This window comes from Podarcis gaigeae (genome assembly GCF_964106915.1).
Source record: "Podarcis gaigeae genome assembly, chromosome: 10".
NCBI classification, from domain to species: Eukaryota; Metazoa; Chordata; class Lepidosauria; order Squamata; family Lacertidae; genus Podarcis; species Podarcis gaigeae.
In genome coordinates this window covers 3,361,073-3,377,098 of record NC_139686.1, presented here as the reverse complement: position 1 = coordinate 3,377,098, position 16,026 = coordinate 3,361,073, and the positions used below count along the sequence as shown (strand labels likewise).

Below are 16,026 nucleotides of genomic sequence, written 5' to 3'. Positions count from 1 at the left end.
TGACAGACATGGTTCTCCCCTCAACCCCATTCCATCCTCACTACAGCCCTGTGAGGTAGGCCAAGCTGAAAGATCACGATTGGTCCAAGATCACCCAGCAGGAGCATCGTAGCTGTGTGGGGATTTGAACCCTCATCTCCCAGGTCCTATGAGTGCTAGAGCCAGAATGCCACACGGACACAGGCCGTTGGGGTGGGGGAGGTGATGCCAGCCTAAGGATACCAACACAAGAATCTGGGGTCCTGCCTTTGCTACTTCTGTAGGGATCCCCAACCAGCCATCAATACATTTTAATGTATTCTTAATCTTTGTTGGAAGCCGCCCTGAGTGGCTGGGGAAACCCAGCCAGATGGGCGGGGTACAAATAATAAATTATAATTATTATCAAACATGCCCTCCTAAGATTCAGGGTTTGGGAGCACTTCAGTCGGAGGAAAAGGGGCACTCCAGCAACAACAAAATTCCTTCCACACCAGCCTAGTCGCTCCAAGCTCAGCCTAGCTAATTGGTGGTGAACCTATGGCACTCAGAGCCCTCTCTGTGGGCACGCTAGCCATCTCCCCTGCAGTGCCATTCCTGGGTGACTACAAAGTGGGCTCACCCCCTCACGCCTCTCTGGATGGGAATTGCTGCCCACATAATCGTCAGGTGCAGTTCCGCGTCTGCCAATCAGCTGATTTCCAGCTGTTCCGCTCCAACCCCCCCCCTTGTGTTTGGTGTGATTGGTCAGTGCCGCTATCAGGAGATAGTAAGCAACGTTAGTGCATGCGTTAGTTGGCTGCGTCAAGGACTTTTCTGTAATGCAGTGGTACCTCGGGTTACGGACGCTTCAGGTTACAGACTCCGCTAACCCAGAAATAGTTCCAGTTACAGATAGGTAGCCGTGTTGGTCTGCCATAGTCAAAAAAAAAAAAAAAAAATTCCTTCCAGTAGCACCTTAAAGACCAACTAAGTCAGTTCTTGGTATGAGCTTTCGTGTGCATGCACACTTCTTCAGAAATAGTTGTTGTTGTTTAGTTGCTTAGTCGTGTCCGACTCTTCGTGACCCCCTGGACCAGAGCACGCCAGGCCCTCCTGTCTTCCGCTGCCTCCTGCAGTTTGGTCAAACTCATGCTGGTAGCTTCGTATTGTAGTAAGAAATGACGAAGTTGTCCATGGCGACCCAGCGCCATCCATTGAGTCCACAGTGTACGCACACCAAATCACAAGTTGAATGAATTTATTCCAGTGGTCAAACTTTTTTCAAAGAGGGCCAGATTTGATGAAGTGAAGGGCCATGAGAGCCAACGAAAGTTGTTGACCTTTTTTAGGACTGAAGTTCTTGAGCGTTTTTTTTTAGGATTGAAGTTGTTGAGGTCTTTTTTTTTTTTTAGGATTTTACCCCACAAAATAAACCGCCACAGAGACTGGATTACTTTATTCCTTGCATGGGGGGGGCGGTCCTCTGCCCGCAAACAGATCAACAGCAGGCCTTGCTTTCTTACTGGCCTCATTGTGTTACCTCTGACGGGAGACACAAGGGATGAATTTTACCTGGATGCCTCTCGCGCGCGCGCGTGTGTGTTTGTGTGCAAAAGTCAGAGCCCCATTTTTCCCGTAACACAGGAGTCACAGAGTCCAAGCCGCTGCTCATTGTGCACCAGTACCTAAAACACGGACGGATCTAATCTCGCGGCGTGGGGTGGGGAAGGGAAGGATTTTGCAATGTAAACATTTTGCGGTGGGGGACCCCACTTTGCAAGTGGATTGCCGGGATCATCTTCCTCTCCCCCCCCCCTCAATTCCTCCCCTCCCGGCACATCCTTCTCTCACCCCACCCCCCACAACCCCAAATCCCGCCCCCATACGTTGCACCCATTTCTTCTCCTCCTCCTCTTCCTCCTCCTCTCCATCCGACTTCTGTTCCAGGAATGAGGCGGGGGGAAAGAGACCCCTCCCAAACTGCCTCCTTCTCCCGGAAGTGGCTCTTCTGCGCCGGATTGCTGCTCTGCGCCATAGCACCATAGCTCTAGGGGCGCGCGCTTTCGGAAAGGGGAGGAGGGGCGGCAGGGGAGGACACCCCCCAACATCGATGTTGCAGGAAAGGAAAGGAAAGGAAAGGAGAATCGGGAGCGAGGACAAAGAGGTAATGGGGTTGCGGGGGGAGGGGAGAAAAGGACCCAGAGACCCCCGCCAGCTCCCAAAAGCATCTTCCGTGGGCCACTGTGGGCTCCGCTTGGAGAAAGGCGGGTCATGAAAGGGTTAACGGCAGCGAGGGACGCCTGGATAGAGACCCCCGTGTGGCTCGTGTTGGGGGGGGGGGTGTCCTCTGGATGGAGAGATGGGGCGCGGGGCGAGGGGTGAGCCCCGCCAAGGCGACTAGAGAGGGATCCCTGGAAAGTGGGGGCGGTCCTGTCCCCCCTTCCCTTCCTTCCTGCAATCTCCATCCTCTGCCCGCCCCCGTAAGCCCCTGCCCTGTCCAGACACACCGATTCTGCCAAGTCCAACCTTGGGTCCCCCTGGGAGAGGAGAGGAAATCCCGAGAGGAAGAGAGGAGGGGAGAGGCCTTCTCAGAAGCGGCTCTTGGTTTCCGCAATCCCACCCAGGAAGCAGCCAGAAACCTTTTCCTCTCTCTCAGGCTTCCATTTTTAAGTGTCTTTTCCACTGCCTGGCTCATTGAGGATGAGGATAATGTACACCTGTCATCAGAAACAGGGGTGCAGAGTCCATGGAATGGCTCTCACGTTTGATATAGAAGTTGCACCTCAAAAGCATTTCTGTTCCTCTTATTCTTTGTAGGCAGTGTCAGAGTGACTGACAAGCTGAGATTCTTCCCAGTGAAAGGACCAATTTTCATGGTAGACAGTGCCTGTGGCTGGAGGCTCTACATACAAGGTGTGCCTATACAGGCCAAAGACTGCCAGTATTAGCACAGGTGAGGTGTGTGACCCCCCCCCCCTAATTTACAGACTGTATGTAAATGAGAAGTTGTGGGTGGGATTACCGTTTATGGCATCCCTGTGATTTTCTCCACCCATAACATTTCATGAACTGATACTGAAGTACGAATTCCAAAATATCTACAAAAAATCACAATATAATAAGAATGATTGTAGTATTTCTACCCTGCCTAACTGGCTGGGTTTCCCCAGCCACTCTGGGCAGCTTACAGTAAACATAAAAGAAAGCAAAACAACAGACATTAAAAACGTCCCGCGACAGGGCTGCCTTCAGCTGTCTCCTAAATGTCAGATAGTTGCCCATTTCCTTGCCCTCTGCTAGCTTCTCTGTAACTTTGCTTCTCGTGGGGGGGGGGGGTTGAACCAGCAGAAGACCCTCAAAGGAGGACCTCAGTGTACAGACTGAGCGATGGGCGTGGAGATGTTCCTTCAGGTCTACATACCCGAGGCTGTTTTGGGCTTTAGGTTGCAGATCTTGCTCCTCCACAATGATCTCCAGAGCAAGTCCGACATACAATTAGCAGAGTAGGAAAAAACGCTCAGAGACAGCAAAAAATTCCTTCAGCAAATAAATTTGTGACTGAAGGCATAACAGGATTCTGTGCCTGAAAAATGCAACCACAGCAATTTAAAGGTCAGCACCAACAATGTGAATTGTGCTCAGAAATGTACTGGGAGTCAGTGAAGATCCTTTCGGACTGGTGTTATGTTGTCTCAGCTGCTGCTCCCATTCTGTTGTCTAGCTAACACATTCTGGATTAGTTGCAGTTTACGAGTCACCTTCAAAGGTAGCCTCATGTATCACATGGCAATAATCCAAGCAGGAGATCAGCAGAGCATGCACCACTCTGGTGAAATAGTCGGCAGGCTGGTAGGGTCTCATCCTGCGTACCAGATGGAGCTGGCTGACAGATGCCCTGGACACAGAATTAACCTGCGCCTCCATGGACAGCTGTGAGTCCAAAATGATGCCCAGGCTGTGCATCTGGTCCTTCAGGGCCACAGTTACCCCATTCAGGACCAGAGAGTCCCCCACACCTGCCTGCCCCCTGTCCCACTGGAACAGTATTTCTGTCTTGTCAAGATTCAACCTCAGTCTGTTAGCCGCCATCCATCCTCCAACTGCCTCCAGACACTCACACAGGACCTTCACTGGTTCCAATTTAAAAGAGAGGAAGAGCTGGGTATCATCCACATACTGGGGAACACCCAGCGCAAACCCCCTGATGATCTCTCCCACCTACTTCGTATAAATATTAAAAAGCACGGGGGAGAGGACGGAGCCCTGAGGCACCCCACAAGGGAACACCCAGGGGTCTGAACACTCACCCCCAACACCACTTTCTGGACATGGCCCAGGAGGAAGGAGGGGAACCACTGCATAGCAGGGCCCCCAGCTCCCCTAGAGGGTCCAGAAGGATACCATGGTCAAAGTTCTCCAAAGCCGCTGAGAGATCCAGCAGAACCAGGAAACAGTGCAACCAGGGCAGTTTCAATTCCATGATGAGGCCTGGATCCGAATTGGAAGGATAATGGTGGCAGAAGCTTTCCTGGTCCTGCAGCCCACAAAAGCTCCAGGCACCAGATGTTCATTAGCTTTGAAGAGGCCATTGGATAATTGGTGGTCTTTTCTTCAAAAGACAAATATTTCGAATACTTTACAGTGACATATGATGTAAATAGCGCTTCTGTTTTCCTTGTTCTACATTGGAGAGACTTTGATACATAGGTCTGAGCTCATTTCTCGGCCTGAAACTGCTGTGTTAGCAGCACTGTGAGCCTGGACAGTGTGTTTGGGGGTTCAGGGCTGCCTAGACAACAAGACCCCCTTCTCAGCCTGGCTTATATGGTCCCAAGAAAAGCAGAGCAGTACTTTTGGCACCAGCTTGGCTGCAGGAGTTGCTGGAAGGAGGTGTGCAGGGCACCATCCAACCATCTTAGAGACTCCAATCTGGATTTGTGTAGGTTTTCCTCCACAGCTTTTTCTTCTCCTGAAGATAACTCAAGAGGCAATGAAGGTTTAGGACCAAAGTTTTCCTTCTCAATGGGCTCCCTTCCCGGGTTGATGAACCCCATCTGCCCTTCAGTTTCCTCTACAGCATGGGCAGAATCTGCCTTCTTGACTGTGGGATTCACTGTTGTTCTGATTCCTCTCATCCACCAGGGCCTGCCGTCACCGGCAGCAGAATTCCCCCAACCCACCAAGGATTTGAGACCCATCAGGTATCCTCACCTGGTTTAGCCGGCCGGTTGAAGTCGTTCCTGAGATTGCGGCCCATTTTGCATGCTGACAGCTTCTGGAAGCCACAGGTGAGAGCTGAGTGCAGGGTGGGGACCAATGGTGGGTGGGGACCAATGGTGGGTGGGGACCAATGGTGGATAAATTACCCCCACCAAAGGTACTACCTTTCCCCTAACACCCCAAGACATCCTATAATTATGATATTTAAGACAGATCAGGAATAAATTCATATCTCAAGAAATAACACAACTTCAGGTTGTTAATGAATCAATACCACATATTTAAGGATGAAGTTCCCGCTAAGTACAGTTATCCATTTGCCTTTAATATCCAGCTTTTTCAGTGTCAGATTAGGATAGTCCTGCGTCAGAAGACGGACACAAGATCAGGAAGCACATCATTATTATAGGCAGCAATGGGGGTGGGTGTTTCCATCTGGGAATCCCATGCGCCACCTGCTTTCCTTCTGCTTCTCCTGCTCTCCATGCAATGTGAGGCATGTAGACTGAGGTCCATTTCCAAGAACAGGAGCTTCCCTGAGCACCCATTCAGCTGACGCCAAGCACCAAGCCTTGTCACTAGTTCTCTGACTGACCCAGACCACAGTCCCTGGAAAAGATGAAGACCTGAGTCTCACAAAATGGTTTATATGGACCTCCTGACGCCAATGGGATTGTGCAGGTGATTCATAAAGATCTAGAGGTGGAAACTGGGGTGGGTGGAGGATTATGATGCAGAGGATGGGAAATGTCCAAAGGAACGATGAACCAGAGAAAGAGAGAGTCTTTTCATAGACAGAGAGCAGCTGCCTTTCCTCTGAGGAAACAATTGATTTGAAAAGGCTGTATTCCAAGATCATGCTTCTTAATTAAAGATGACTGAGGATTATGAAAGGTTGCTGATGCATTACTATCATTTGGTGACATTGCATCTTCGTTTCCTCAAAACTGGGAACATGGGTAGGAGGCGGGGGAATGTAGGAGATGTTGAAATAGGAGAAGGTGCTAATGGAGCTTGATGTGTTCTCTTCCCCTTTCTTCTCTTCCTTGAAACCCAAACAGGATTTCCTTTCCTCCCACTTTGAAGAAGGTGATGGAGAAGACATTCAGAATTCTGAGGGATGGGACACTTTATTTCATTAGGTATAGACATTAAAATGTGTGAAATGTGGAATATGCTTCACTGAATGAGCACACATAGCTCACATCAGCGATCTCAAGAAGGGGAGAAACCATTTAAAGGTATGGAGAGTGAGAGAAGTTTCACTGATAGTGAAAAACTTAGAACACATCAGCAGACTCACATGGGCAAGAAAGGATTCCAATGCATGGAGTGTGGAAAGAGCTTCAGTCAGAATGGACACTTAAGTTTACATCAGTGGACTCACACAGGGGAGAAGCCATTTAAATGTATGGAATATGGAAAAAGCTTCAGTCAGAGAGGACAACTCAATATACATCAACCTACTCACACAGGGGAAAAACCATTTAAATGTATGGAGTGTGGAAAGTGCTTCAGTCAGAATGGCGACCTTAAATTACACAAGCGAATTCACACAGGGGAGAAACCATATAAATGTATGAAGTGTGGAAAGAACTTTAGTGATAATGGATACCTTAGAAAACATCAGCGGACTCACACAGGAGAGAAACCATTTGAATGCATGGAATGCGGAAAAAGCTTCAGTCAGAATGGAGACTTTAAATTACACCAGCGGATTCACACAGGGGAGAAACCATATAAATGTATGGAGTGTGGAAAGAGCTTCAGTACGAGTGGACAACTCAACAGGCATCAACGGACTCACACAGGGGGAAAACCACTTAAATGTATGGAGTGTGGAAAGAGCTTTAGTGATAATGGAACCCTTAGAACACATCAGCGGACTCACACAGGAGAAAAACCATTTAAATGCATGGAGTGTGGAAAGAGCTTCAGTCAGAGTGGACACCTCAATATACATCAACGGACTCACACAGGGGAGAAACCATTTGAATGCATGGAATGCGGAAAGAGCTTCAGTCAGAATGGATACCTTAGATTACATCAACGGACTCATACAGGGGAGAAACCATATAAATGTATGGAGTGTGGAAAGAGCTTCAGTTTAAATGGAAACCTTAGAATACATCAACGGACTCACACGGGAGAAACCATATAAATGTATGGAGTGTGGAAACAGCTTTAGTGATAATGGAAGCCTTAGAACACATCAGCGGACTCACACAGGAGAGAAACCATTTAAATGCATGGAGTGTGGAAAGAGCTTCAGTAAGAGTGGACACCTCAATATGCATCAACGGACTCACACAAGGGAGAAACCATTTGAATGCCTGGAGTGCGGAAATTGCTTCAGTCAGAATGGAGATCTTAAATTAAACCAGTGGATTCACACGGGGAGAAACCATATAAATGTATGGAGTGTGGAAAGAGCTTCAGTAATAGTGGACACCTCAATATGCATCAACGGACTCACACAGTGGAGAAACCTTTTAAATGCATGGAGTGCGGAAAGAGCTTCAGGCAGAATGGACACCTTAGAAAACATCAGCAGATACACAGGGGCGAAACTGTTTAAATGTATGGACTGTGGAAGGAGCTGCACTCAGAGCGGAACCCTTGATTTCTGTCAACGAACTCACACAAAAGACAAATCGTATAAATATCAGGAAAGTAGATACAGGTTCAGTCCTAGTGGAAGTTCTAAATCAACAGACTCATGAACAGGAAGAACTTTAGGAGTTGAAACCCTACAAACCATCAACAAACTCTAAGAGGAGAAGCAGTATAAATGAAAAGATTGCAAAAAGTGCTTTATTTACAATGGATTGTTTAAGGAACATCTAGGGACTCTCACAAGGAAGAACCCATTTAGGTGTATGGAGAACGGGACATTTTCCTTTCATTGTCCACTCTTTCTTCACAGCAATGAACTCAGCAGGAAATCAGTCTGAAACACATGACGTGTATTTGAAGTGCTTGTGTATATATGTAAAACTGAACAGCAATGAAATATTGAAGGCAGTGTCAAACAATGTGAGTATAATCTAAGAGGTAAAGTACCTTTTGAGAGATAGGATGAATCTGGTTTGCTGGTGGTGAGTGAGGATTAGGGCTGGGCGATATGTTGATATCTTGTCCAATACCGGTTTCTAGACCACATCGTGATAACCTTTGAAGAACAACTGATATGGCAATACACCGTGAATCACAGTGTGTGTTTCTGGGACGTGCCTGCAAGCAGCGGCAGAAAGCTTTTCTTTGTGAAGTCCCTGCAGATGCTGAGTTGCTGACTTTCCTCCCAGGCAACAGGAAGCGAAACACACACAGCCATTGCCTGTGTCGTTCCAGCCTCTTTCCTCCCTTGCTCCCTTCTGCCGGTTTGTGTGCCTGACTTAGATATCCTGTGTGCTGTATGATTTTACTGCTGGAACTGGATTTGCTCTCAGGAGCTAAGTTTTGTGCCTCACTGGGGACCCAATGAGAAGTGTATGCTTTGAAAGCTCAGTAAACTATTACTGAAGAAGTCCTGCTGCCTCTGTGTGTGTTTTTGACCTCAGTGTGGGAATTGCTCTATATGTGGCCCCTACCCTGCTGCTACGTGCCTCATGCCCTGGAGTTGGTCTACTCAAGCATGCAAGATGGCATGCACCAAACTCTGTCACCCCACCACTGCATGATTTCAAAACACTACTTATTCAACAGAACTTCATCCCTGCCCCCTGCGCATTCTGAAAAAGACTTGAAATACTGAAATTGAATGGGAGATTTTTCCCCAAGCCTTTTTGTAGGATGGGGAAGGTGGGGCTGCAGGTACCAGGGAAGTCTCCTGGGGGGGGCCCATCTTCAATCATGAACCCCATGGGCAACTCCAGAGCTCCAGCTTATTCTGGGATTTGGAGAAGATAGTACTTTTCCATAGTCCAAGAAGTTATTATTCAATCCTGCTGCTAGGGAGTATTCCTACCAGAGGACCAGAGTGTATATTACTTACTATCATACTGATTTTACTGCTATGGCTGTTTTTGCTGTCATGGACTGGCTGGCTGGGGGGGGGGGGTGAGGCACCAGCTGGGGAACCCCCAAGGGAAGAAGGCTCAGATCCTGGGGACTGGTGGTGGGATGGCAATGAGCAGAAAGAGGGAGAAAATGGAGCAGAACGGGAGGGAAGATGTTGCAGGCTGGAGGAAACAGGGTTTGGTGAGCAGGAAGGGGCTGTGGCAGAGAGCAGTTCAGGCTCAGAGGGAGGAGAGGAGGGGGGCTAGGAGACCCAGAGGAGGCAGGCTGCTGAAGCATCCAGGGAGACTCCCCCTCCTGCTGCGACCAGCTCCCCTCTCCCCTGGTCTCCTAGAGCACACAGAGAAACCCAGTTCAGACCCCATGATCCTGCACATGATATTAAGAGGGTGTTTCCCTGCCCCCCAACATGCCTCACTTGAATCTCTTTGACAATGAACTGTATTTTCAGCCCAATCACCCTGTTTGGAGAGCTCTTTTAGGGGCTCCTTGCAATCTCTCTTTGTTTGAACAACCCTGGACAATTTACTGCCACCAGCAAACTTTGCCCCCTCCCTACTCATTCCTAACTCTAGATCATTTATGAACAAGTTGAAAAGCCACATGTCCCAATACTGATCTATAGGGGACTCCACTTTCTGCTTCTCTCCATTCATAGGAGTGTTCGTTTATTAATATGTGTTCCCCCCTCCCCCCATCCTTCTGTGTTGCAGAGGGAACCCTGCGGAAATGTTCTGGGGTGAATTTCGCTTCCCTACATATCCAACACTGCTCAGCATTCAGGGAAATGGAAGAGGAAAGCTGGCCACAATCCAAGAGACTGAGGTCAGCAGAAAGGGAAACAAAGCCTACTCCAAGGGAAGCCGCTTCAGCTTCCAGCCCGTCTGCTCCCACAATGGCTGAAGAAGAATTGCCATTTGGGAATGGCGGAGCTGAATGGAAGTGGGCGAGGAAGCCCCACAATCGCTCCTGCTGGAGGAATAGGGGCACTGACCCCAATACTCAACGGTGATGACCTGGTCCTTTAGGGGCACTGTTACACCATCAGGAACCGGGAGTCCCCCCCCACCTGCCTCCCTCGTCTGGATTCAACCTCAATCTCTTAGCTGCCATCCATCCTCCAACCACCTCCAGAAAGACACACAGGGAATTCACTGCCTTCACTGGTACCAATTTAAAAAAGAGGAAGAGATGGGAGGAGCCTCCCCATTGTCTTTTCCTTCACAAATCCTGCCTTAAGGGCACATTTAAGATAGGAATAGGGTGTGAGGCTGTGACCTGGCACAGTTACTAAGTATTTATCATCACAAAAGACTGGCCAGGCTCCCCAGGCAATCCAATCAAGTGACCATTAAACAGGTAACCTGGCAGGCAGGAGGTAAACAAACCACTCAGATTTCTGCTGTAAACCGCCCTTTCTGTGATGTAGGTATGATATATGAAGGGGTGGTCTTGAGCTCCAGGGCAGGGCATTTAAAATGCCTATATAAGGCCTGTGTGCCATTGTTCTGGGTTCCTCCTCCCTCCTGCGTGTGGTGAGTGAGGACCCTGTTGCAACAGATCAATAAAGATCAGGCTTACTAGCTGCTTTACTTCTCAATATTCTCTGGTTGCCCTCTGTTATTTTCTCCTACCAATAGGGAACCTACGTAAGGACTCTATATGGGCTCTTGGATACCCCATAAGGGGAAAAGGGCAGATTTTTTGTTTACAACATTTGCTTGGAACATTTATTTTATATATATTAGACCTTAAAATTCTTACGACAATTGCATATGGTTGCATGAACTTTTAAGACCTCTCCCCATTTCCCACAATAAATTTTTCACAGTATCATCCATACATCACAAATGTGTCACAAAGTAGGAGTGTTTGGAATTTAGAAACATGAGCCAATCACCTACCCCTCTCAACAACCCCAGTTTTCCCACACCTTTTAACTACCCCCTTCCCCAAAGAACCATAATAGTATTTACACATCCCCCTAGCTTGCAAGGTTTTCCTCCGCTTCTCCTCTGAATGCATCAGGATTTAACCCACCATCCCAATGGATTTCTGCCTGGGGCATGTGCTGCCCTTGATCGCCTCCTGCCTCCTAAGGGATTATGGAGTCAGGGGGAGCCCTGGAGACCCCAATTCCAGAGGAGTCATTAGTCGTGGGAACCAAGGACACCCGTCAAACTGTTGAATTTTGGCGATTATCGGACGTTTCTACAGTTATCTATATTGGATACTCGGAGGACACAGTCCGATTCATGGTATCCGCTTATTGCTACAATTGTATAGGCTTCTTCTCTGAGCCTCTTTGCTGTTGTGCATGGAAGGTGCCTGTGTCAACGGTCATTGTCCTGGCCTTAGTCCGAGGCTGTAATAAGGACGTGGGGTTTTTGGGGAGTCGTATAACTGTCCCCCCCCCTCCTAGTCTGAAGAGCACCAATACCTAAAACACGGACGCACGGCTCGTGGCATGGGGAGGGCGAGGGAAGGATTTTGCAATATAAACATTATAGCGGGGGGGGACCCCACTTTGTAACTGGATTGCCAGGATTAGCCCATCCCCCGCTCTCCTGATCCACAGAAACCTCCCCCCCCAATTCCTCCCCTCTCCTCCCGGCACGTCGTTCTCTCACCCCTCCCACACAATCCCAAATCCCGCCCCCATACGTTACACCCATTCCTTCTCCTCCTCCTCTTCCTCCTCCTCCTCTCCATCCGACCTCTGTTCCGGGAATAGGGGGGGGAGATGAGCCCCCCTCCCAAACAGCCTGCTTCTCCCGCAAGTGGAGCTTCTTCTGCGCTGGATTGCTGCTCTGCGCCGTAGCTCTAGGGGCGCGCGCTTTCAGAAAGGGGAGGAGGGGCGGCAGGGGAGGACACCCCCCCGTGGATGTTGCAGGGAAGGAAAGGAGAATCGGGATCGAGGACAAAGAGGTAAAGGGGTTGCGGGGGGAGGGGAGGGGCGGTAAGGACCCAGAGACCGCCGCCAGCTCCCCAAAGCACCTTTCGTGGGCCCCACGGGCAGGGCCTGGATCCCTGCACGAGTGCTGCGAAGGGGGCTTTCCTTGGCCCCTAAGGCGGGGGCGGACATAGTGCCCCCACCCAGGAGGTTCCCACGAGGACCCCCTTGCCCCGTTTCCCCCACGCAGGCATCCCTGGGGCCCTGTGGGCTCCGCATGGAGAAAGGCGGGTCATGAATTGGTTAATGGGCGCGAGAGACGCCTGGATAGAGACCCCCGTGTGGCTCGTTTTTTGGGGGGGGTTGTCCTCTGGATGGAGAGGTGGGGCGCGCAGGGTGAGGGTGAGCCCCGCCAAGGCGGCCTCTGAGTGCAGGGGAGACTCAGGGAAAGAAGGAGGGGTCGAGGAAGTGGGGGGGAGCATCCCTGTGGCGGGGAAGGGCAGCATTGGGGGAGGGGGAGCTAGGTAGACCAGTCTTTGGGGCTTGTCTCCATCATGGCCCCCGCCGGGATTCTCTGGAGGGGCCGCATTGGCTTCTCTCCTCGCCCAAGAATCGGCCACCCCTTCAAGGCGACCAAAGAGGGATCCCTGGAAAGTGGGGGGGTCCAGTTTCCCCACCCCTTCCTACTTGCAAGCTCCATCCTCTTCCCACCCCATAAGCCTCTGCCCTGTCCAGACATAGCCATTCTGCCAAGTCCAACCTTGGGTCCTCCTGGAGAGGAGAGGAAATTCCAAGAGGAAGAGGGGAGGGGAGGGGCCTTCTCAGAAGCGGCTCTTTGTTTCTGCAATCCCACCCAGGAAGCAGCCAGAAACCTTTTCCTCTCTCTCAGGCTTCCATTTTTAAGTGTCTTTTCCACTGCCTGGCTCATTGAGGATGAGGATAATGTACACCTGTCATCAGAGACAGGGGTGCAGAGTCCATGGAATGGCTTTCACGACTGATATAGAAGTTGCACCTCAAAAGCATTTCTGTTCCTGTTATTCTTTGTAGGCAGTGTCAAAGTGACTGACAAGCTGAGATCCTTCCCAGTCAAAGGACCCATTTTCATGGTAGACAGTGCTTGTGGCTGGAGGCTCTACATACAAGGTGTGCCTATATAGGCCAAAGACTGCCAGTATTAGCACTGGTGATGTGTGTGACCTCCCCTAATTTACAGACTCTGTGTGAATGAGAGTTTGTGGGTGGGATTACCGTTTACGGCATCCCTGTGATTTTCTCCACCCATAACATTTCATGAACTGATAATGCAGTATGAATTCCAAAATATCTACAAAAAAAATCACAATATAATAAGAATGATGGTAGTATTTCTACCCTGCCTAACTGGCTGGGTTTCCCCAGCCACTCTGGGCAAATTGCAATACATATAAAAGACAGTAAAACATCAGACATTCAAAACCTCCCAATACAGGGCTGCCTTCAGCTGTCTTCCAAATGTCAGATAGTTGTCCATTTCCTTGCCCTCTGCCTGCTTCCCTGTAACTTTGCTTCTCTTGGGGTTCGGGGTGGGGTGAACCAGCAGAAGACCCTCGAAGGAGGACCAGTGTCCAGACTGAGCGATGGGGGTGGAGACGTTCCTTCAGGTCTACAGAGAGTGAGGCTGTAGGGCTTTAGGTCAATGATCTTGCTCCTCCATAAGGATTTCCAGAGCAATTCCGACATACCATTAGCAGACTAGGAAAAAAAGCTCAGAGACAGCAAAAAATTCCTTCAGCAAATAAATTTGTGACAGAAGGCATAACAGGAATCTATGCCTGAAAAATGCAACCGAGGCAATTTAAAGGTCAGCACCAACAATGTGAATTGTGCTCAGAAATATACTGGGAGTCTGTGAAGATCCTTTCAGACTGGTGTTATGTTGTCTCAATGGCTGCTCCCATTCTGTTGTCTAGCTGTCACATTCTGGATTAGTTGCAGTTTACGAGTCACCTTCAAAGATAGCCCCATGTATCATATGGCAGTTGTCCAAGCGGGAGATCATTTGACATGGCAACTTCATTTCCTAAAAATTGGGAACATGGGTAGGAGGTGAGGGAGTGTAGGAGACGTTGAAATAGGAGAAGGTGCTAATGGAGCTTGATGTGTTCTCTTCCCCTTTCTTCTCATCTTTGAAACCCAAACAGGATTTCCTTTCCTTCCACTCTGAAGAAGGGGATGGAGAAGACAGTCAAAACTCCAGGGAATGGTGCACCTTTCGTTTCATTAGGAATAGAAATTAAAATGTGGAATATGCTTCATTGAATGAGCACAAATAGTTTACATAAACTACCTCCAACAGGAGAGATACCATTTAAAGGTATGGAGTGCGGAAAGAGCTTTAGCAATAATGGAAAACTTAGAAGACATCAACAGAATAACATGGGGGAGAAACCATATAAATGTATGGAGTGTGGCAAGAGCTTCAGTCAGAGGGGACACCTCAATATACATGAACGGACTCACACAGGGGAGAAACCATATAAATGTATGCAGTGTGGAAAGAGCTTCAGTCAGAGGGGACACCTCAATATACATCAACGGACTCACACTGAGGAGAAACCAGATAAATGTATGAAGTATGGAAAAAGCTTTAGTGATAATGGAAAACTTAGAAAACATCAACGGACTCACACAGGGGAGAAGCCATTTAAATGTATGGAGTGTGGAAAGTGCTTCAGTCAGAGTGGACACCTCAATATACATCAACGGACTCACACAGAGGAGAAACCATATAAATGTATGAAGTGTGGAAAAAGCTTTAGTGATAATGGACAACTTAGAAAACATCAATGGACTCACACAGGGGAGAAACCATTTAAATGTATGCAGTGTGGAAGGAGCTTTAGTGATAATGGAAACCTTAGAACACATCAACGGATTCACACAGGTGAGAAACCATTTAAATGTATGCAGTGTGGAAAGAGCTTTAGTGATAATGGACAACTTAGAAAACATCAACGGACTCACACAGGGGAGAAACCATTTAAATGTATGGAGTGTGGAACGAGCTTTAGGGATAAAGGAAATCTTAGAAAACATCAACGGACTCACACAGGAGAGAAACCATATAAATGTATGGAATGTGGAAAGAGTTTCAGTCGGAGTGGACACCTCAATATACATCAACAGACTCACACAGGGGAGAAACCATTTAAATGTATGCAGTGTGGAAAGAGCTTTAGTGATAATGGAAACCTTAGAAGACATCAACGGGCTCACACAGGGGAGAAACCATTTAAATGTATGGAGTGTGGAAAGTGCTTCAGTGAGAATGGAAGCCTTAGAACACATCAACGGACTCACACAGGGGAGAAACCATTTAAGTGTATGGTGTGTGGAAAGTGCTTCAGTGAGAATGGAAGCCTTAGAACACATCAACGGACTCACACCGGGGAGAAACCATTTAAATGTATGGTGTGTGGAAAGTGCTTCAGTAAGAATGGAAGCCTTAGAACACATCAACGGACTCACACCGGGGAGAAACCATTTAAATGTATGGAGTGTGGAAAGTGCTTCAGTGAGAATGGAAGCCTTAGAACACATCAACGGACTCACACCGGGGAGAAACCATATAAATGTATAGAGTGTGGAAGGAGCTTTAATGATAATGGAAAACTTAGAAAACATCAACGGACTCACACAGGGGAGAAACCATATAAATGTATGGAGTGTGGAAAGAGCTTCAGTCAGAGTGGACACCTCAATATACATCAACGGACACACACAGGAGAGAAACCATTTGAATGCCTGGAGTGCGGAAAGAGCTTCAGGCAGAATGGACACCTTATAAAACATCAGCAGACGCACAGGGGAAAAGCTGTTTAAATGTATGGACTATGGAAGGAGCAGCAGTCAGAGTGGAACCCTTGATTTATGTCAACAAACTCACACAAAAG

The 16,026-nt window shown here is 48.5% G+C and overlaps 1 protein-coding gene across 7 annotated transcripts; it reads left to right on the top strand.

Annotated features, from left to right (window-relative positions):
• Nucleotides 1–2,079: 2,079 nt before the first annotated feature.
• On the top strand, nt 2,080–16,026 carry LOC310826059 (uncharacterized protein). 7 transcript variants are annotated; one of them, XM_083700552.1, is made up of 5 exons: nt 2,080–2,125; nt 2,779–2,914; nt 5,104–5,249; nt 13,142–13,277; nt 14,275–16,026. In XM_083700552.1, exon 5 carries the CDS (start codon nt 14,393–14,395, stop codon nt 15,953–15,955), a length of 1,563 nt encoding a protein of 520 aa, XP_083556678.1. In that variant the 5' UTR covers nt 2,080–2,125; nt 2,779–2,914; nt 5,104–5,249; nt 13,142–13,277; nt 14,275–14,392; the 3' UTR covers nt 15,956–16,026. The 7 variants fall into 7 exon arrangements, 5 of the variants coding, with proteins under 5 accessions (XP_083556678.1, XP_083556679.1, XP_083556680.1 ...); XR_014555611.1 differs by lacking the exons at nt 13,142–13,277; nt 14,275–16,026 and adding an exon at nt 5,678–6,236; XM_083700553.1 differs by lacking the exon at nt 13,142–13,277.

Coding starts and splice junctions, on each gene's coding strand:
- LOC310826059 (XM_083700554.1), top strand. CDS start 14,393: ATGAGCACAAATAGTTTACATAAACTACCTCCAACAGGAGAGATACCA.